At 44.8% G+C, this 20,927-nt stretch overlaps 1 protein-coding gene across 8 annotated transcripts in view; it reads right to left on the bottom strand.

Annotated features, from left to right (window-relative positions):
• Positions 1-4,425: 4,425 nt before the first annotated feature.
• The window catches only part of EVA1A (eva-1 homolog A, regulator of programmed cell death), a 224,410-nt gene continuing 207,908 nt past the window's right edge, over positions 4,426-20,927 (bottom strand). For 5 of the 8 annotated variants that reach the window (XM_055810991.1, XM_055810992.1, XM_027789188.2 and 2 more), the window contains 3 exons: positions 17,440-17,604; positions 13,278-13,448; positions 4,426-5,901 (listed from right to left, as the gene is read on the bottom strand). In XM_055810991.1, the coding sequence (XP_055666966.1) occupies positions 5,531-5,901; positions 13,278-13,448; positions 17,440-17,604 (707 nt within the window). In that variant the 3' untranslated portion in view covers positions 4,426-5,530. Of the gene's footprint in view, positions 5,902-13,277; positions 13,452-17,439; positions 17,605-20,927 lie in introns of all 8 variants that reach the window. The other 3 variants (XM_027789182.2, XM_055810990.1, XM_027789190.2) reach the window with 1 other exon arrangement.

The raw sequence follows: 20,927 nt of genomic DNA, 5'->3' as shown, positions 1-20,927 counted from the left end.
GACTTCTCTGGCACAGAAAAACCAGACTGTCCCCCAGGTCCTGCAGGAACTTGTCCCAGAAGAGCAGGCCAGAAAATTTTGCAATTTTTGAAAGGTTGTAGTAATAATGATGGAGACCATGGATGCCTGACCATGCTCATAGTCTTGACCTCAGTGCCCCAGTACTAAGTCTACAGCCTTTTGACAGCAGAGGGTGGCTCCATGCCTTTGGTTCTTGTTGAAGCTTCAGCACTAGGAAACCCTGTTTGGTGATTACAGGCCTGGCAGCAGGAGTCCCCTGTCCCCCAGTCCCAACCTGCCGAGGGCTCTGATCAGAGGTTGGGTGTGGAGCACATCAGTCCAGCACCTCCTCTCCTTCTGAGGACCTTCCTGAGCTGTCCACTGGTGATCAAAGAGAGGGAAAAGAGAATTGGTGTTGACATCCATTAAACCTGCCTCTGGAGTTGTTCTGGCCATATTTCCAGATATTTGACCAAGGAATGTATCTTACACCTCCCCTCAGCAAACGGGCACCTCCCAAGGAAATAATGGGCCAGTTGCACTCTTCTAGCCTGAGGACAAATCCAAGTCCACCTATCCTTCCAGAGAGGCCCACATGGGAACTGACAGGCTTTCACAATGTGAGCAAGTCTCCACCAGAATGCACTTCCCAAAGCACCCATCACACATACACCTCTGAGCAGTTTTCAGGTGGCCATGGTTCAACCAACACGTAACTTCCAGTGACATTGCACCAGTGACCCAGGGCTCCCTAATGCAATACTCGAAATGGTGACAATTCCATCACTGTTGCTGGAACAGGTCCCTTCAGTGATGGATAACTGAAAACTCCCAAAGCAAATGATTTGCTTAAATACTACTAAACCACCTCATCTGCTCAGAGTCAGCACCTTCAGACCCGGGGTGCAGCATATGCACACATACTGCAACATAATGGTGAGCTGGAGTGTAATGAACCAAACCCATCGCTGCCCTTTTGGTGAGTTATGTTTAACTGACAGTCCTTGAGACAATGACAGAGACGGACTAATAGACAAAGAGGAAATTACATGAAGGGGCAAGCCGCACCAGTTCTAATGATTGGACAAGGAAAGGCAAGCGACATTGAAAATTATGTTTGTGGGGGAGAGGTGTCTAAGGACACTAGAAACTCAGATTGGATTATTAAAACTTCACTATGATGGAGACTTCAGAAAACATTGTTAGCAGAAGGATTTCTGGTCCAATCTAAAGTGATTAATTGCTTGTGATGCCTCCAGAAACTTGGGAGAGTCCATGCGGCACAAGAAGAAATTCAGATTCCCCACAGCACCACGAGCATATGCTTTACATCTTGGCAGTACAATAGCTAAGCGAGCTCATTTTATTTGTGTAGCCCCTGGGGTGCTGGGAAAGATGGCAGGCAAGGGGTTAAGTAGCAGCACTGCCATTTCTGGAAAGGCAAGGCATGCCTCATTAACTGGCTGGAATTCATCGAGGATATGAACACCAGGGTGGACATGGGAAAGGCAGCAAACACCATATTACTGAGATTTTCAGGGTACATTGAACACAGGTCCGCAAAGAGGTCAGTGTCGATGGACTGGAGGAAGCAGGTGGCGAAAACCACCCTGAGAAGTCAAGGGTGATGGGGAGCAAGTACGAGAGCACAGCAGCCATCCAAGTGGAACAACCTACCCTTTGCAGTCTCTCCATACGCAGCTAGGACTTCTGCAACCAGCCCCCTCTGTCCCACCAGACAGGAGGATAATGAACGTGCTATTGACTCTTTGGAAGTCTGACCCATTCTTTCCATCTGTGCAGCTCCTCCCAGGAGTATGACCCTGAATTTTCCAACTCATCACATTCATTTACAAAGCTAACATGGTACGAGTTATCAAACTGTAATTTAATGACTCTGTGGTTACTAATCCAAGTACCCTGTAATTTGTAGAAGCGTGAAGGTGTCCAGGTATGTAGCACAGGCAGCTCAGTTCCTGGGACTCACCTGTCACACGCCTGCAGGCTAGCAGAGGGTACATGGCAGCTGCAATGCTATCCCCTTTAAATACAGTATCATGTGCTTCCCCCTATTAGCAAATGGCCAAGTAACTCAGAGTCCAGGATTGCTCTGTTATCCTCTGTTATAAAATTATAAAGGCAAACCGAGGCACAAAGAATAGATTCACAAGGAAAATGACCTCAGCATCTTTTTATCCCAAAGGTCACTGATTAGGAAATTCATTCATGAAACAGAGGAATTGGATTTCACCTCCTTCGTCTGCTTGAAGAATATGAATAGTGTTATTCTGGAAACAATATTTCACTTTAATGTAAAAAATTAAATAAGCATGGAATTAGGAGAGCAGACCGGTGCATAACCTCCTAAAAGAGGGATTCACATTAGGCTGGTAGAAAAGCATTTATTCTCTGCTCTCTGGCTCTAGGAGCATTTAAATGTTTCATGACATGGTGAGTACAACACAAAAGATTGAAACCAGACAAGTCCAAAGCTCTGTGTGCTTAAAATACTCTTCTGTGGCATGAGAAATATGGTTTTGACCCCCTCCCACAGTAAATCCAGCTCTTCTGTACTCCAGGTGAGTGGTTTTGCTTCGTTGGTTTATAGAGTTAAACACAAACCACCAACTCCTGCCCCACGAATCATGATTGTGTTTTTTTTCCCCCCAGACAAACTATTCAGCACTTTTGGGACAAATCCAGAAATAGTTACAGAATGACTTAGAGTCTTTCGTTTACAGCGGTTCAAAGGATTGTATTTTTTCTTTTCCTTTAGTCAAAGCCTTTTTAGAAATACATGGCCTTGAGACAAAAGGAGCTAGAAGGTACGTAAAAGTATTGCATGTGCTGCGAAGACAGTGGGTCTACTTCTGTTACATCTTGTTACCTAGGGCAAGGCTGAGCTGGGCTTGCCTGCTCAGCTCTGAAAAGAGACATGCATAACCCGCTCCTTTGTATTGCAGACTTCGTCTGGAAGATTTACAGCAGCACTAGCAATGCTAAGGGAGAATGGTTCATCCATTTTTAACTTGGGATCAGTTGTGATTTACATTTGAAGCAGTATTTTAATCCCTCAGTTGCATATGAAGTATACTCAGACTTACTGCACTTGCTCTTTCCTCTGGTCAAAAAAATTAATTTGGAAAAATCATATACATAAACCCATTCATTTATATCATTTTTAAAATCAGTTCTGCAAGCTATCTCCCAGGACACAGCAGTCTAAATCTGAAAATTTGCTGTCCCTTCATCACCAAGGATGAGGGACTGTATCTTGTTATAGGGAAAAACACGTGGCCAACAAAACTGATCCCGCTGTCGTTTTGCTCAACACCCTCCCCAGAGTGCATTTGACATTTCAGCTAAAGCAAAGCACCTGGCGATACATCCAGGATTTGGGACCTGCCTCCTGCTTTATTTCTATATATCAGCTGCAAAATTACATCCTGGGTCAACAGCGAGTCTTTCCATCTGAACCTCCACGGGACCAAGACCCGCTCTGGGGTACTAGTATTGCTTTCCCAGGTGAAGCCACCTCTCACCAGCTAGCCTGATCCCTGACATTACCAGTACCACCAGTTGCAGTTACTCAGCTTTGCTCTCGCCTTGCAAGAGCCAGGAGAAGTAGTTGTGGGTACTTCAAATGCAGTTTTCCTTTGCCAGAGGCGTCCCACAGTGACCCCAAAGAGTGCCAAAAAGGCCCTTGGTGTCAGGGGTCTGTCCCACCATGTAGCTGTTTGGCCCAGCACATGAACCCTCAGCAACCCCACTCTAACCTCTTCAGTCATCTTGTGGGCAAATCCACCCATCTTCACCTCTCCTCGAGGCTAGGGGAAAGCTCTGGGCATTCAGAGCTTTTGGTCATTATTTGCTTTGCCTGCGTTTTGTGAACTCTTAAAGACATAAGCATGCCTACGTGACAGAGGAGCACATCCCAAAGCCATGCAGACTACAGCAGCATCATACAGACTTGAAAAACACCAAGCTCTATGACCGATGTGAACTGGTGCTTGGGAGTGAATAGGGTGGTGATACCCCATTGAACACTTCATAGGACAACTGAAAGAGCACTAAAATATATTATGCCTTTTTTTCCATGTCTTTTTTTTTCGTTCATTTAACATTTGTTTCTGGCCCAGGTATGACTTGGGTCTGGGGACAGACGCAAAAGCATCATGAAATCACCGGGACTTTCCTTTGATGTAGGTAGGCTTTGGGATAGTACCTGGAGAACCAACACATTACTTGGCTGCTCCTACCATGTGCACCACAGAAGAAGACTGATGGGCTGCAGCCAACGAAAAAATGCACCTCCAGTTTCCTGCATGCAGATGTCAGCCTTGATTGCTTGCAGAGGTACGCTACTCTTCCAAAGCATCTCCCTCGAGGAACACCTATGCCAAAAGTGAGAATGCAAATTCAAACGTATTGAAGCAAACCAGAGTTTATTTAGCATTTATTACCCATCCTGTTGTCATATGTGGTTTCTTCTGTCTCCGTTTTCCTCTGGTAAACATAGACCTTTCTTTTTTAATTATTTTTTTAATAAAATATATAAAACATTGTGCATTGCTATCCATAGGAAAACTGTAGTTTAACAACAACAACAACAAAAAAAAAAAGAATAAGGCACATTCCTGTGCAGCATCTTCAAATATATATATATATATTTAAAACAAAACAAAAAGAAAACCCTTTTCAACCTCTTTGAGGTTGTTAACTTCTCACCAGTCACTGACACATCTCTTATATTACCATAATTTCACTGTTGGAGGTGGGTTGGGTTGTGTTTGACAGGGGCCAGCAGGGAGAACAGACTCAAAAAAATAATAGGATTTTATCCCTGAGGTGTCAGTAAAAAACCTAAATGTTCCCATTGAAAAGGAAGATGAAAGGACAGCCATAAATAACTGAATACACTAGGGCAAACATCCAAGCACCGAGATGATTTCACGATGGAAGAATCCCCCTCCCCCCACCCACCCCCCATTCTTAACAAGTCATATTTGCCGTTGGGTTTTAATTAGGTTAATCTTATGGCTTCTGAAGTCACAAGACAATCAGTCAGGATGCACCTCCCCCTCCCTTCCCAAATCATCCTTCCATATTTGTCGTTTTGTTCACAATTCTCCCACAGTCCTTGGGAAAGGGAAACCAAAAAATCCTCAATGACCACCAAATCTGGGATGACTTCTCTCCTCAGCCAACAGAGGAGCATCTGTACCACAGCATGCCAAACTCCAAGTCCCACATGGGAGGACTGTAATTGTCACCTCCCTGCCTCCTACTAAGAAATGAAGTTGACAACCAACTCTGCTGAAGTGAGAAAGCGTCCATGAAGAGGAGCGATAGCAGTATGTCAGGGAGAAGGAGACGGGGAAAGCTATATTGCTGTCCATCCACACTGCTCCAAGTAGCATGCCTGAAAGGACAAGGGGAGACACCCACATAATACTCCTTCCCTCCCTCTCCTCTATCATGTGTGGAGGAGCCACAGGGTGCAGGGCAGGATGGTTGCACTCCCCATCGCTTAGTAGTAACGGTTGAGGCTCCTGGTCCCTGGAATGTCTGGCTGGCCGTTCATCCAGATCTCCCGGATGATGCGCTCCCGCTCCTCCAGCCGCTGAGCTCGCTCCAGCTCCTCCGCCGAAGTGAAGACGTTCATGTTCAAAGTCCTCTCGAACCTGCGGTGCCTGCGGGCAGACAGGTCCGAAGTGGTGTCTGAATCATCGTCGCTGTTGCTGCTGTCACTGTCGCTCTCCCGCTCCCGAGGAGGTTTTTTGGCGGAGGAGCATTTGCAGTCAGTTCGGCAGGACACCCTTAGCACCAGGGCCAGCAGGGTCAAGACAAGTCCAATGCACACGCCGGAGACGAAATACAGAGCGGCCCGCTCGGGGTTTTCTGAAAGGAGGAAGGAAACAATTGTTGAGAACAATGTTTAGAAGAACAAATCACACACAGCTCCTCTGCGCCCGTACCAGCCGCCATCTCTGGAGGGGCAGGGTTTTGAATAGCTGGGTTTGACTTCCATGCCCTCCTTCGCATCATCCCCCGGGGAAATCAGGAAGGGGAATTTAAACGGTGGATTTGCTCCCAAGGCATTTGTCCATATGCAGAATGTGGGTTCGCTGCAGTCGTGTCTCGGAGTTTTCTGGAAGGGGAAGGAGCAGCCCACAGAATTAAATGCTAATTCCAGTAGCTGCGTGAGTGGGGTTGACACCAGGGTGCTGCGCACCCAGCAGCAGCTAAGTGCATCTTGCTGTCACATCCATTATCATCGTACCAGGAGTAAAGATGATTACAGAGCTTTATATGCCCTGTGCTGTGCCCCAGCTGAAATGGGAAGCCTTGCAGCATGGAAAAATGCATATTATTTATTCATAGGTTTCATTTGCTTATCTAAGGCAAGTGTGCTGGCTTTCCGCCCAGACCACCAAAATGTATACCTGTGCTACACAAGCAGAGCTGGAGTCAGTGTACTAACAGGATGAATTCTGCATAGCCACATTTCAGAAGTGATAGAACAAGACTCCAAAGGATCCAGAATGCCTTTTACACTAGGTCATCTTGTTTATTTACTACCTTTTTTTTTTCTCTTGGTTCATGGGACTACTTAGAAGCGTAATTATGATAAATGTTGTTACTGCAATTCCCTTGGGCTGAATCATCTTGGTTTATAGAGATGCTGAATGGGTGAAGGTGAACCAAGCAGACGTGTCAAGGCCAGCTCTACTTCCCTGTATCTGTTGGGAGTCCTGAGTTCAAGGATGGAGTCAGTTCCTCAAAGGAATCTTGCTCCCTTGAACTCAGCGATGGAGTTGTAACAGTTCCCACTAGCTGAGAGCCTAACATTCAGCCGCCTAAGATCTCTGTAACTAAAAGGCTACTCTCATGGACAATACCTTCATTTCCCAACACTGTGCTTTTAGAAACTGCCCTCTCCAGCTGATTTCCTTAAAGCAAAGTTTGCAGACAATGAACTGGAAACTACCTGGAGATATTCAAGGCCCTGCTCTAATTTCAGAGCTGGTTCTAAATTTGAAGTTAGCCATCTTCTAGTAGGGGGTTGGACCAGGTGACCCGTGGAGGCCTCGTCCAGTCTAAATTATTCTCTGATTCTGTGGCCAGAGCCTAAACACTGACTTGTGCACTGTTCAAGGCAACATATAGTTCAATGCCTGAAGATGCTCATGGAACAGTTACAGAGATGAAACGCCTTTGTGCACTTCTCTCTCAAACAAATCTCAAAGGCGACTGACAAGCCAAGGTGGAGGAAGATGTCATGATAGTCTGAAAATTGGCTCATAAAAGATGAGCTGTTGCTGGAGTGGTTGGTGTGGATGGCATGGGGAAAAAACAGGCTGAAGAGAAACTACAAAAAAAATGAGAAGAAAACTGCAGCAGGTGCATTCAACAAGTAAAAAAAAAAAAAAAAGAAAAAAGAGGAGAGAAAAGTAGCAACAATTGGAAAGTGAAGTGAGGCCAAAGTCAGAGGTTTTAAGCTAAGATATTTTGACAAAAGTGAGACAGCAAAGATGCAAAGGTAAAAGAGAAGATACCAAAGCAGGCATGAAGGATGAGCCAATGGCTCTTGTAGCAGTCTGGCCAAGTGAAATCCTGGCTCCAATGACGCTAATGGCAACTCTGAAATCAAGGGGCAGAACTCAAAACCACAGCCCCGTCTGCACAGTAGCAAAGCTGCTGCCCATCTGGCACTTAGTGAACAGTAAATAAGTGGCCTAAATTTTAGAGATTTGAAAACCCACGGAAAAGTAGAATCACTACCCGGTAGTGCTTTAACCTTCATATGCGGTATAACTCAGGACAGTAATTGCAAAGCTCCTTTTGCAAGAAGGCCTAAGGAGGGCTCAGGGGACACGCAGAGCATGGGAGCATGAGAACAAATGAGCAGGACTGATCTGTTTGTACTGGAAGATGCTTGGTGCAGTCTGCCTCCACTCTGCCTGGCTGACAGGATGCCAGGCACACTTTCCCGAGCACCACATCCCCGCACACACATGGGCTTGATTTGGTTGCACTAGTTCCACTGCTCACTCTTCTAAAGTAACGAATAAAAAAATTAATCCAATGGAGCCTGAGACGCAGATATGTGGTTTCTTTCCCCCATTTCTGTCCATGTCCTGCTTTTCCTTTCTCTTCCACACTCCTTTTTCCATGCTACTGCACCCAGCTCATGAGCAATCTGCACCTTGATTGCTGCTCAAGCAACCATTTTTCATCCCCTGCTTGTGCTCATATGTATAGCCCTTCATGCAGCGCAATGGCTGTAATTGAATCTTTGGCTCCGGTGGCATTAATGAGCTCCTACAGCTACTCTGTCAACATCTAAGACACTGTCTGGACTTCCTCACTGAGCTGTAACCCTACATTCAACTGCAGTCTTGGTATTTATCATAGGTACAATCCACTTGCATGGCAACATCTCTGTTTTTTCACAGCAGAAAGAGCAACTTAAGCTAAAAACCACGGGCTCTGCTTCTTCTCAGTTGAAGTAGCCAAGTCAGCAACAGCCTAGATTCAGGGCTTTGACAGTTGATAAGTGATTTGAGAGCCTTCACCATTGCATGTTCTACTTGGAACGACCAAAAAGGGACATTCTTTTCAGCAAATGGATGCTCAGCATCTTCCAAAAGCTTGAAGGTGGCTCATGTTCAACATGTCAACTGAAGCTCCTCAAAACACTCATTATATTTGAAAAAAAGCTCTTTAAAAGTGCATGGACATCAGTAGCAAGAGTAACACAGTTTTGCTGTGCGTGTGTGTGTGTGTGTGTGTGTGTGTGCGCGTGTGCATGTGTGTGTGCGCACCCATTAAGGCATGGATTTTGACCAGTGTAGCTTTCGCTTCCACTGCTGTAGATGACAGCTCAGTGCTATATTTTTCTCCTAAACTTCTGGCAGGACCCAGTTGCTGTCAGTCTCTTTAGCTGGGCTTACCTTTCCCCTTCCTGGTATTTCTCTTTCTGAACTGAAGGCATTGATGAAAATGTCACTGATTCAAGCCTGAATTTAATACATGCAGACAAAAGATATATGCTTTTTATAACCCTGTATACAAAAGCCACCATTTTCTAGGCACTCAAACTGGCCAAAAATTAGAAACACATTTTATTTTGTTTTTCCAACAAAACCAGCAGCAATTACAGAGCCTGTTTCCTGAGGGCTAACAATCTGCTGGGAGCATCAGCCCAGACTGCCATTAATTCCCCAGGAAATGCCCCAGGCCAAGGTTGTTATTGCTATTATAATAAATTGTTTCAATAAATAAAAAACAATCTAGGCATTAACGGTGCTGGCTTCCTGTGATGGCTTCATGCATTCAGAAACCTCAGTGGGGAGGAACATTTCAGAGGGCCCCAGTAAAAGGTTCAGCATTAAGTATGGCCAGGCAAACAGTAGGAGCAATATCTTCCAGGGAATTTACAGTTAGCCCCACAGGCTGCCGAAATCCCCTGGTAGAACAGAGGAAGCTCTCCAGGAGCCCCTTGTTAATAAGGCTCAGGCCAAGCAGTCTAAAAGTTGGAATGATCTCCCCTGGGTTGTTTTTTGTTAATAACTTGGCAGCAAAGCGTTGCTTGTGGAAGAAGAATAAAACAGGGATTTGTAGAGGTTTCCCTCTGACTACTTCAGCCTGAATGCAACAACAAAGCCAAAGTCCCCTGTCCAAAAGGAGGCACTGGAAGTTCTCTAATACAATTTGAATGTTTAATATTTATATAACCACAACGGACAGTTCTGGTCTTGCTGGTAGACTGTGACTGCAAAGACAGTTCCAGCTGCCACTGAGACTGGTGAAGTCTTTCCAAACACTTAGACAGGTTTTGGAACAGCTCCATGACAAATAACAGGTCTGAGGTTTGTAGGCAGAGATTGCATCTAATTAAAAACCTAATTCTATAAATTAAGGGTATCTGAGTCTTTTGCAAGACTGAACTCTAAATAATACTTATTTGTTTGATCAGCTGATAAATTCACTTCTCATTGATAACGTTCAGTTTTTCTCCCTCTTTCCAAAGAAATGTTGTTTTCAAGGCTCTGGAAGCTGGCAGAAGACTAACACTTAACTGGCTTTGATACTCCTAACCATGATGATAGCTGCAAACAGATTCAACAGTGAAAACCGAGACTCCTGCAAAAAGGCTTTGCTTCCTGCTGTGCTGTGATTTTTCACTCCTCAGTTGTCAATAGGAACATTCCCAACTTTTATATGGGAACATGAGTCAAAAAGATGGTGGAAATGAGCACAGAGTCATTCGCTAATATTGGCACTTCACCCCTTTGTGCACTGCAAGACTCTGCAGGTGCAAGTGACCGAGACTGCAGATTTTCACCTGCGGTTGCCTGCCCACACCTGCCATTTTGTGCAGAAAATGTGAACACCGCTGAGCACAGGTGGGATCCCACTGATCTGTGGATGCTCTCCCCGGGTTAAGAGACACTCCACTGCAAGGAGGCAGGAAAAGTAGTAGAGTGGATCATCCTTTCAAGCATGCACTTTACCCACGAAACAGCAAGGGCCCGTAGCTTCTTTTTCCCAGAGTGGGTCTGAGGATACACACCACCCCCTGCCCCAACAGAAAAAACACCTTTATATGTTGCTCCTGCCTATTTACAATTTTCTCTTGCGAAGTCCTGTTTTGAGCCAACTCACCAGCACAGGGAAGCCCTGAATACAGCACTTTCAGTCTGCAGAGTTTACCTGAGAGAGGGTTTTAGTGTCATGAAACAGAGCAGTTCTTGCACTAATGTTTCTCTTTGGCACCAAGGCTGTGGTCAGGAGTGTTGGGAAGATGAGTGAGCCAGAACCAGCCCTCCCTGGCCACTCCATACCCTGCCTCTCCTGAGCCACTATAATGGCTCCTCTATAGACATCAACAGCTGCTGTGGCTTAAGCTGCCTTCAGGGTCCCAAACTCAGAAGAGCGCAAAAATTTCCAACTGTTCTGCTGCTCAAATTCTGCAATATGAAGAGGGATGTGCAGTGCTCTAGTTTTATGCAAATTATATTTGTGCCCTGTGACACAGTTTGTCTTCGTACTCACAATCTAAAACCTCTCCATATTCACATATAACAAAATAAATCATGCCAAATCCATCCTTTCTGCTAAAAGCAGAGGGCTAAATTACATGTAACAGATAAAGATGGTTTAGGGCATCTGCTGCTTCAATTCATGGGGCAGCTATCAACTATTTTTGTAATAAATAACAAGCTGAACATATATATCATTGAGATGTTACATGAAATCCATCTAACAGACATGGTTAAGTACACTGGAAAACATGAACTCGTCACTGGAAACCAGAGTCATGAGGTCTGAGTTTTACCTGTTTGACATCCAGTGGATATGAACGCATTACAAGACCACATCATGAAAGGGCTAGCAAATTGCACAGCAACAAGACAGTCAAAGCCATCCTTATTTATTATTTGTGCTACAGTAAAATCTAGAGGCTCCTACCAAGACTGACACCTTGTGAAGGGGATGAATTGAGGCCTTGTGCCCTACAAAACGAAGGCAGGGTCAAAGAGTTCTGCTGTGGTCAATGGAAGCGAAGTCTCTGGGGCAGCAGCAGCAGCAGCAGCCCTGAATCATAGTCCCAACTATCCCTGACCACAAATCCTAAGACCTTCTGCTGCCCATGCCCATTACTGTTCAGATGGGGAAAATAATATTAACAGCATTCTATTTTACAGTAAGGTTGAGAATGCAGGTATTCTCATGACAAAAAAAAAAAAAGGCAACTGTAAGTAAGGGGAGGGGAGAGAAGTTTGATAGACAGAAGGCTCCTTTTTTTTTTTTTCTTTCCTTAGAGAAGCCCAGCAAGAAACAATATATGCTACTCAGCTATCTTGTGAAGAACGCTACCAATTCCACTTAAGCTGCCTGCTTCTTAAAGGTCACAAAAAGATGGATCCTGATACTACCACTGGATATGTAGAAGGGAAAAACTTTGCATTCACCACTCATGGTCCTTTTAGAGGGACCCTCCACTAAACGTGCAGATATACTCAGTGATTCCAAAATGCAAAGCCCAAGTTAGTTGTTTCAAATCCAAATACTTGTCTGTAGCAGTGTGGTGCTATCTTCGTAAGAGCAAGAGCACAGCACCGACAATGCATTAGTATTTAATGAATTAGCAAGACTAAATGGCACACAGACATGAAAAATTAGCTCATAGATATTGGAGGTTTAGTTATACAGACCCCAGTGCTCCAGAATAGCATAACTGCATTACAGCGGTGCCAGCAGACTGGCCACAGTACACAGAATTATTAACAGCATGTAGTAGAAAAGCAACATATTAATATTACTAGCAAGGTAATATTGCCTGGTAATAAGCATTGCGGGGTAATAAGGATACAAACCTTCTATTAACCAAATGGAGAACACCCATAAGAAAAAAGTGACCACAAACAGTACGTCCTCCTCAGGAAGCTAGCTACACAGAAACCAGGGCCCTCCTGGAAAAAGCAGCAGAGACTGGCCTAAAACATGCTGAATTAGTGCATCTGATGCTATTCAGCCAGTGCTCCTCCTTTTTTAAAGTTAGGTCTTCCAACTGTCTAGGCAATGCCTACTGCTGACAAGGTACCTCATGCAGTTGTGGGATGGGAAATATTTGCACTATATCACCTGCCTCTACTGTACTTTTTGCTGTCAACAGTATTGACCGGAAGCACTCAGTAAGGCACACAATCTTTATTTCAACTTTTAAAGTGAATCTTATTAGAAGACTGCTCCTCTGTTACTTGAAAGGTACATGTGGGTGAAAGATAAACTGTGATCCAAGGAAAACTTACTCTAAACTAGATTTAAATATACAATTAAGTAGACTCTCAAGTTATTTCATATTCACACTTCTACTGAAGATAAGCCAAATTCTCTTAAACAGGGTAATGATCTGAGTGCTGCTTATTTTCCAAATTACAGGACAACAAGCTTGCTGCCTTGAGCCAGGCTTTGATCTCCAGGAAAATGGAGCATTAGGAATAATACCACATGTAAGATTACATTGTATTTAACTCCAGATGAGAGCAAATCCAGTGGAAAACAGAGCACAATAAACCTTGTTATGTACTGTCTGCTAGAGCTGCCCTGGTCAGGTCCTTCAAGGGAAAATTTGCTAAGAGATGAATGAAAAATATAAACAGTTCAAAGAGGTAGATTTAGCCCTAGGTCACTGTGAAATGTAGGCTCAATTGAGGGTCCACAAAGAGCTTGTGAGAGCCCAGAGAGATGGCAGCTGCCAGACCTACCTGTGACAAAGGCATACGCTGCTAGGATGTTGCTGAGCAGTGCCATCTCTGTGCTAACGCCCACGGGCTCCATGCTGCTGCTGAGTGCCGGCGGTTGTGTCTCATCCACAGGAACCAGGGAGGGGGAGTTGTCTAGAGGGTAGAAGGTGGCCGATCTCCCTTTCTTCTTCTCTGCTTTGAAACAGAAAGGGAATGAGGAACGAGGCACGTGCCCCAGCCTTACCCTGCCCTATCCCCATCAGGTCAGCATCTGCCTTCACCTGGAGCTGCTCAACAGCAAGGCACCCAAATTTGCCCCTCTTTGGGGGGCAACTAAACCTTCTCAGGTAGCTTCGGCTGAGCACATAACCTGTCTGCACCTAGACAGCATCTTCTCTCCCCCGTCTCCTGCTCTTTCATGTCACCACTTAGACACACCCACCTATGCTACAGCAAATATATAATCAGGTTTCTTTTCTCTTATGTAAATCAAAGGAGCCTTTATCAACAGCGAGTTCAGCTAAGCTTGTAATAAGGACTGGAAAACACAGGCAGAGCTGGCAACCCTCTGCCAGTGTCACACTGTAGTGATCCATCCACACCTGGCAAACAGACGTGCTTTCTCTTCAGCCTTTGCAGGGAAGGGCAGACCTGAGTTTATGACTTCCTTCAGAAGCCCGCTCGTATTGTGTTTCACCCAGAAACCATTTCCCCTTTGGAGAGGTGAGTGAACATGGGTTAATGATTTGATTTTATTTGTTGAAGACTGGAGCTAAGGAGGCAGCTAATTCCAGGAGGCTCAAAGAGACCCTTTCAGACCTTATCAGCTCGCTGCTGAGTGCTCCCCCGCACCTTGATCTGCAAGCAGAGACCCCCACTAGTCACAAAACACTAATTGTTTTAAACACACGAAAAAGTCAGTGCACAGGATCCAGCTCCATCATCCATGTGATTGTTTAACTGTAGTTATTACAGTTTTTCAGGTTCCCTTCCCTGGGCATCTGGTTCTGGCCAAAAGCAAGCATTGCACTGCAAAATCACAGACTTGCACCTGGCTTCCTCTTATCCACAGGTATTAAATGCAGGAAACTGTCAGGTCCAGCTCTGATGATGCCACCAGTGCCATGTGAGCAAAGGCACCCTGACAGCAGCCATGACACAAGATGGTCTGTGTTTACCGGCTGCCTGATCTGTCTCCTTTCCCTACAAACCCCGCAGCATGAGACGTCATGTTCAGCTTCCCACTGCGCGTGCCAGAAAGCGGCTCAACCCAGGGAAGCAGGAACAGGAACTGAGGGGTGTCAAAGGGAACAGGTAATACTGGATGGAGAGGGACTGAGTGCATGAATGTGCGTGCAGGGATGCCAGCTCCTAACGTGCCTCGGAGGAGAAGCAGCGGTGATGGATGTCCAGGTGTTGCTGTAAGGGAGCAGCCCCAAGGAATACAGGCACAGTTGTACCTCTGCCACTGAATAGCTGCATGGCCTTGGGAAAGCCACACGTTAACAGCTACCAGGGTGTTAATGACTGGCTGACTGGCCCTGAAGCGTAGTTTTTAAACATCGGTGCCTGGGTGGCAGATCCCAAGAACCTCTTGCTTTAGGAGAACAGAAATCACGGAAGATCAGTTGTACAAAGGGAGGCACTGGCACACAGAGAGCCAAGGGCACTTTCAGCAGGAAAACAATAGTAAAGTTTTAGAAAATCTTTTAAGGCAGATGTAGGCACCAGTGTGCCCTCTAATCATTCCTTTCATCTCTCTGATAAATCTATGTCTGTACAAGCGGTTGGATTTTTCTTTACCACTGTTCCTGCAAAGAAATCCATGGAAGGAGGGTATTTTTTTTCATTTCTAAGAACTGAACCTAAAAATCAGATACTTCAGAGCATCTCAAGTAGCACTATGCATCTAAACTGAGGCAACTGAATCCTGCTGTTAGTTGACAGATCCCAGAGAGTACTTCAGCTCTGCCCCTAGCAGACACTTACAGCTTGATGCATTTGCTCATATGCAGGCCCCTAAGACACCCCAGGGTCAGGAGGACATCCATACAGAGGTGACAGGTATGAGAAGGGATGTGGGGGAAACGCTCACTCACTCTTCTAGGGCAGCATCTCAAATGACACATTTGAAGGGGCGTAACTGAATCCTGCCCGAGATGTCTACATACGGAGGTCTGCCTCTGAACTAGTTAATCTAAAATCTCTTTACAATGAAAATGAATGGCACCACCAGGATATAATCTCATCTCTCTCTCTCTCTATATATATATATGTCATAACCATGTATCTCATCGTACAAAGGATCACTGAGTTAGGTGGCTCCAGGTTCCTGCTAGGTCTCTGAAGTTTTCTATAACTGCACTGAAGTCCAGTTAGTGTGGCTGGATACTTCATATCCTACAGAGCTGGTAGGATATGAACCTGGGGCCTCTGCGCCATGCTCTATCACGTGTCCAGTTCTGGGTTAGTGACAACCCACCTGCCCCTCACTGTCAACACATTGATGGGATCTCACTAGGACTAAAGTTTCAATTATACTTGCAGTGGGGACTTCCCTGTGCATGTGCTAGATCCACCAGGAAAGGCTCTGATGGACACCGCTTCTGCTGGGTATGGGGCAGCCCTTGTAAACCATGCCATGCAATAGTGGTGTATTTGGGAGAAGGAGTAAGGCGTAACCCCTTTCATGAGAGCTTTAAGAAAAATATTTATTTTTTTTTACTTCAGACTTGTCCAAAGAACAGATGCAATCAAACAAGTTTTTAAATGAATACTCATCTGCATACACTATACTCTGGCAAAGAGCTCCCCAAAACCACAGAACTGGTTTTGTCCTCTGCAGGATTGTACAAGCACAGACAGGAAAGACAGAAAACAACTGGAGTTATGCAGGAGGGAAAAAACAAACACAATTCCACAAAGGCCATGTGTTGCTACGCTATGTGGTTCCCTGGTCTGGTATTCATTCCAAGATCATACTAGAAGACATCCCCTTTCCTCCTTGCTGGCTTTGAAGACCTTGTCTACACATAATCGGCTCACCTACTACTGTTTTTTTCTTCACCACCCTTTCTTAGCTGTTCTCAGTAACTCAGACTGTTTCCCTGTGACTTTACACCAAAGCTGAGCAAAATTCTTTCAGTTAGCAGTAAATTTGCCCAACACCACAGTACAAGCACAGGAGAGGTTACTCATGATGCCAGGCTGACTTCAGCAAATAGTTTTAATAAAAGAAATAAGATGGGAAGGGAGATTATAGAAATGTCCAAATACTTCCTTCCGCTAGTTTTGAAACATTCTTTCAGCTTTTAATTTCAAAATGCCATCTTTGTGTGAAAAGTGGTGCACATTTTAAAAATTAATGAAAAAAATGTGAAACCTAAACAAAAAGTGTCAAATGTTTAGAATGAATAAGAATGAGTTCAGAATATTATTTTTTTCTTGCTTGAAAGAATCACTATGATCACAAAATTTATTTTGGGCTAACTCAAAATTCTTTTCCCTGACAATTTTTCAGTAAGGCCTCCAAAGTGACAAATCCGTTATTTCCAACTCTTAATTATCTGTGGATTAACTATCCAAGTTGTGGATTAACTTTGCCAGGACTGCAGAAAGAGACAAGGTAGCTCTGCCCATACTTAACCCAGAGCTGAATCTCTGGGAGCACAGACCAGGAATTTCAGAAGTAATGTCATGTATCAACTCCTGTACGTTGGGAAACAATGCAAAAACACTGCCTAGCCCCATAGATGCTCACCTGGGCTTTTCCTTTATTCATACAACATCCCTTCCTCCTACTCACCTATTCCTGTAGATAGCTAAGATTTTACTTCATTCATATCTCTTGACTTTGCAGTTTATGCATTTAGCATCATATTTCAAAGCTGAGCTGAAAACATCTTTGTCTCCTGTGAGGCAGATCTACTATCTCTGCCCTAGTCTTTTCTTTGCCACTGCAAAGTATTTCTGTGATGAGTTTTGACATGCATGGCCATGACTGTTATTTCAAGAAACCCAGTGTGACTAGTTCCATCACTGGTGACGCCTTGAAGCTTCTCTTTCTGACTGTGACACAGATGGGGTTTGAGAACAATATAGAAGCCCAGATAAGGGGAGAGAGAAGGGAATAGTTACCACAGCACAGTTAGGTTTGGGACAACATCGCATCAGTCATAGCTACCTGGGAGAGCTCGCCCTATGTTGGAAGGAGAGACATTAGTAAAGAACACGCCGTCCCCTATAACATTGGGTTCAAACAGTCTTGGCCGCAGTGGAAAATGTGGCTTCTGAAATCCTTGGTAATTCGTTGGTCTTGGCTGGGTTTCATGCAGAAGCTTCTTGGGAACTGAAAGAGAGGAGTAAGAAGAGCACAGTGTTAGAGTGAGTTATTTCAGCTGGTCAGAACGAGAATTATCACATTATGCTACGTGATCATATGTGATCAGCTCAGCTGATACTTAATTATACCATGTGCAGACCAAACAGACACTCATTTACCGCTATGATGAATGCTCTCCAAATGCCAGCACAGAGACATTCAATGAGAGAACGCTGGGAACTATAAAGTGATTAAGATATTGTTTATTTACAATTAAGCTTTGAGACTAGACTGAGGATCAGATTCAGACATCTTATTTAGACACCCATCTTAGAAATTAAAATGCCTAGTAAGCCAGGCTCTGACCTCAGCCCTAAGCTTCAGAGTACTCCAGCCAGACACCTCGGTTCCTACCATGCTAGTGGGCTGGGCAGGACGCCCCATACCAGCGGGGGCTATAGGGTATGCCTGAATCCCTGCCTCTCTCCAGCCATCAAGTTGCTGGCCCAAAACTGCACATCAGAAGTTTCTGTCCACTCCAGACCCACAAAGCCAGCTTCTGGAGGGTGCTCTTCACGTGAAATCATAAACCTTGAATCTCCCCCACAGAAGTAAGAAACCTCACCTGTAAGAATCCCTCCCCACTCCCCAGATCCAAAATACACTGTTCCCCATGGGGCTTTAGGTTTTAAGTAAGCTGGGAAGGCCTGTTCTCGATTCCCACCATCCTGAGAAGGAAGGTGGAGACTCAGCCAACTCCTACCGCTCTCCACATTTGGTCAGCCACAGCGCTAGCAATACACAGGCAAGATAGGTTAACATGTGACAGTTTTGTCAAAACATCTATGGTTTCTTCCTTGGACAAAAGCATGCCATAATAAGGAGAGTATTTTCTCCTCCTTGATGTTGCAAGGCTGGCTTTTCAGCTGTACATCCAGGTAAAGAAATCAAAGTCAGTGTAGCTACCTCAGTGCACACCCACTGAAGGTGAACCCACACAGTAAATTCACTAACTTGCCCTGTAGGGACAAAGCAGCATGTCATTTATGGAGCTGAACCAGTTCTCTGCCTCAGCCACCGCCAACACCTAAGGCTATTTCAGAGCAAAGTGCTTTTCCATACAGAGAGAAGAAACACATATACAGGGTGTTCTGCTCAAAAATTAGAGGAACAGAGTGATGAAAGGCAAAAATAAAGAAATCAAAATTTCCAGAGGAGAAAGATGTATTTTCCCCATCAGTGTCTGTGTACTAACATATACATTAAAAGCACCGTTTTGTCCCTGCAGACAACCAAGAATTCAGAGTGTTAAAGACAGGAGCTGTTGAGAACTAGGCACAAGTTCACTAGACCCAAAGAAACCCCAGGATAAGATTTCTGGGATGCTCAGCTCTTTCTCTGAGTCTAACGGCAACTACTTCTCTCATCCCAAGCAGGCTGCCACCTCCTAGAGCCTCAGTTTCCCCACTGCTCCACTGCCAACCATCTATCTCTCATCTCCACTCTTCACAGGGGCATAAAGAAGCGTAATTAAAAATGCAAAACACTTCAAGATCCTCGGCACAAGCTTGAAGGAGGACTTGGAAAGTGTGCAACTCTGGAACAGAAAGGAAATTCCTGCCTGCCCCCACAGCTAATCAGCTGCCAAGCTGGAGCATGAGATTTAATCACGCCCATGAAATTTGCCTGCATAACTACAAATATTAGTGGTGGGGGAAGCAATCCAACCACCTTGTTTACATTGTGTTCAACTTACTGTCTTGCTGAGGCAAAGAAAATTGTAACTATATTTACTGACTGACCTCCTATATTAGGCTGCCAAGATATCAGCACTGAAGTTCTTGCATTATTAGTAGAGTCATGCTAGGTCAGGAAACAGACATAAAACCCCATCGCTTTTGAATATCAAAGAGCTGGCACTGCAGTTTCTAGTGAAACCTGAATTGGCAACTGTCCTCTGATAGGAAGGCAGCAAAAGAAACCCTTCCCCTGTTAGGAACTAGACAGAAGCAAGCCGGATACCTGTGCCAGGGAAATATCAGAAAGTCTGGGAAGGAGGCGGGTAGAAGAGAGATTATCCTGCAAACCACACAGCCGAGGAGAACTGCAGTTCTGGGTGCCAAATCTGAGGCACCCAAAGGGACCCGATATTCAGAGAGCATAGGGCTCAGCACCCTCCAAAAATAAACACCCCTTTCGCTGTATCTCAGGCTGAGGACCTGAAAAGCATTTAAAAGACACAACTCAGTTTTCCCTTACACACTTTTCAGCCAGACTGCATCCCAATAACCTAATGCTAATATGCATCCAGTGGAGAAAAAGAAGCAAACGGAACACCAAGACAATTTTTAGCAGATTTTGACTAGTCCAATATTTCAGAGTGACTCTTCTTCATAAACGTCTCCTTTCACCTCCCAGTATTCACAACCATCTGTAGGGCACAACACAGGCTGGGTGGACCTGCATCTTTCTTTGAAAAGGTGACACCACCAGACACCTAAGCATTGGAGCCAAGTGTGGGGGAAAGAAACACCATCTTTCCCTAAGCACACCCAGGGAACTGATCTATGGCTTTTCCACCTTTGCATCTGTGCCACCACTGCTATGAATGCTACCTACAAGACCAAGAGAGGAGTCAGGGTAAAGCAAAAGGCTGCTAAATCAGTCACAGACTGGTCAACAGCATCCCAAGGAAGAGCAGAGGTGAAGTATTCAGAGGGAAGCATTCATAGAGACCATTTGCTGTCACAACACCTTAATGGGGTACGGTGATGCTGCTATCCCTTTGGGATGGCTGAGGAAGAAAGATGACTACCGAGCAGGCATCTGGTGCCTAAAACCAAAGGTGAGTATGTAAAGAGATTCCCAAAAGCAGGCATGTGCTTAATGCCTGTGATTAGCATGCACATTTGTACTTTCAAAGTGGTGCTTGTCTTCAGCCACTAAACCCCTTTAAAACCCTGGAAGCAACTTGGTGCAACACAGGATGCCTACAACACATGAACCTGGGACTCTTCCATTTCAAGGGGACATTTTTCTCTGTGGACTCCACAAACATCTTAAGGACAATTTTCCGGGAAAGGCCTATCTTGGTGAAGAGTAGATAGAGTGACAGCATGCAGCAAATCTGTTCTTTTTCTAGTTGATACAACACTAAACCAACACGCAGGTTAGATAGCTTGATTTAGAAAGACAGTAAAATGGAAAGGCTTTCTCAAGTGCAAACACCTCACAATTTCCAGTTAGCTTCTGTGTGGCAGCCAATTCCACATGAAAGATTAAACATCTGGTTCCTTTGAAATACCCTCCTTAAATTCTCCAGAGAGGAGTGAAACTGACACAAAGCATGG

The sequence above is a fragment of the Falco peregrinus genome, chromosome 7, assembly GCF_023634155.1.
Source record: "Falco peregrinus isolate bFalPer1 chromosome 7, bFalPer1.pri, whole genome shotgun sequence".
Taxonomy (NCBI): Eukaryota; Metazoa; Chordata; class Aves; order Falconiformes; family Falconidae; genus Falco; species Falco peregrinus.
The sequence above is the reverse complement of the archived record's forward strand: the minus strand, read 5'-3'. Positions and strand labels throughout refer to the sequence as shown.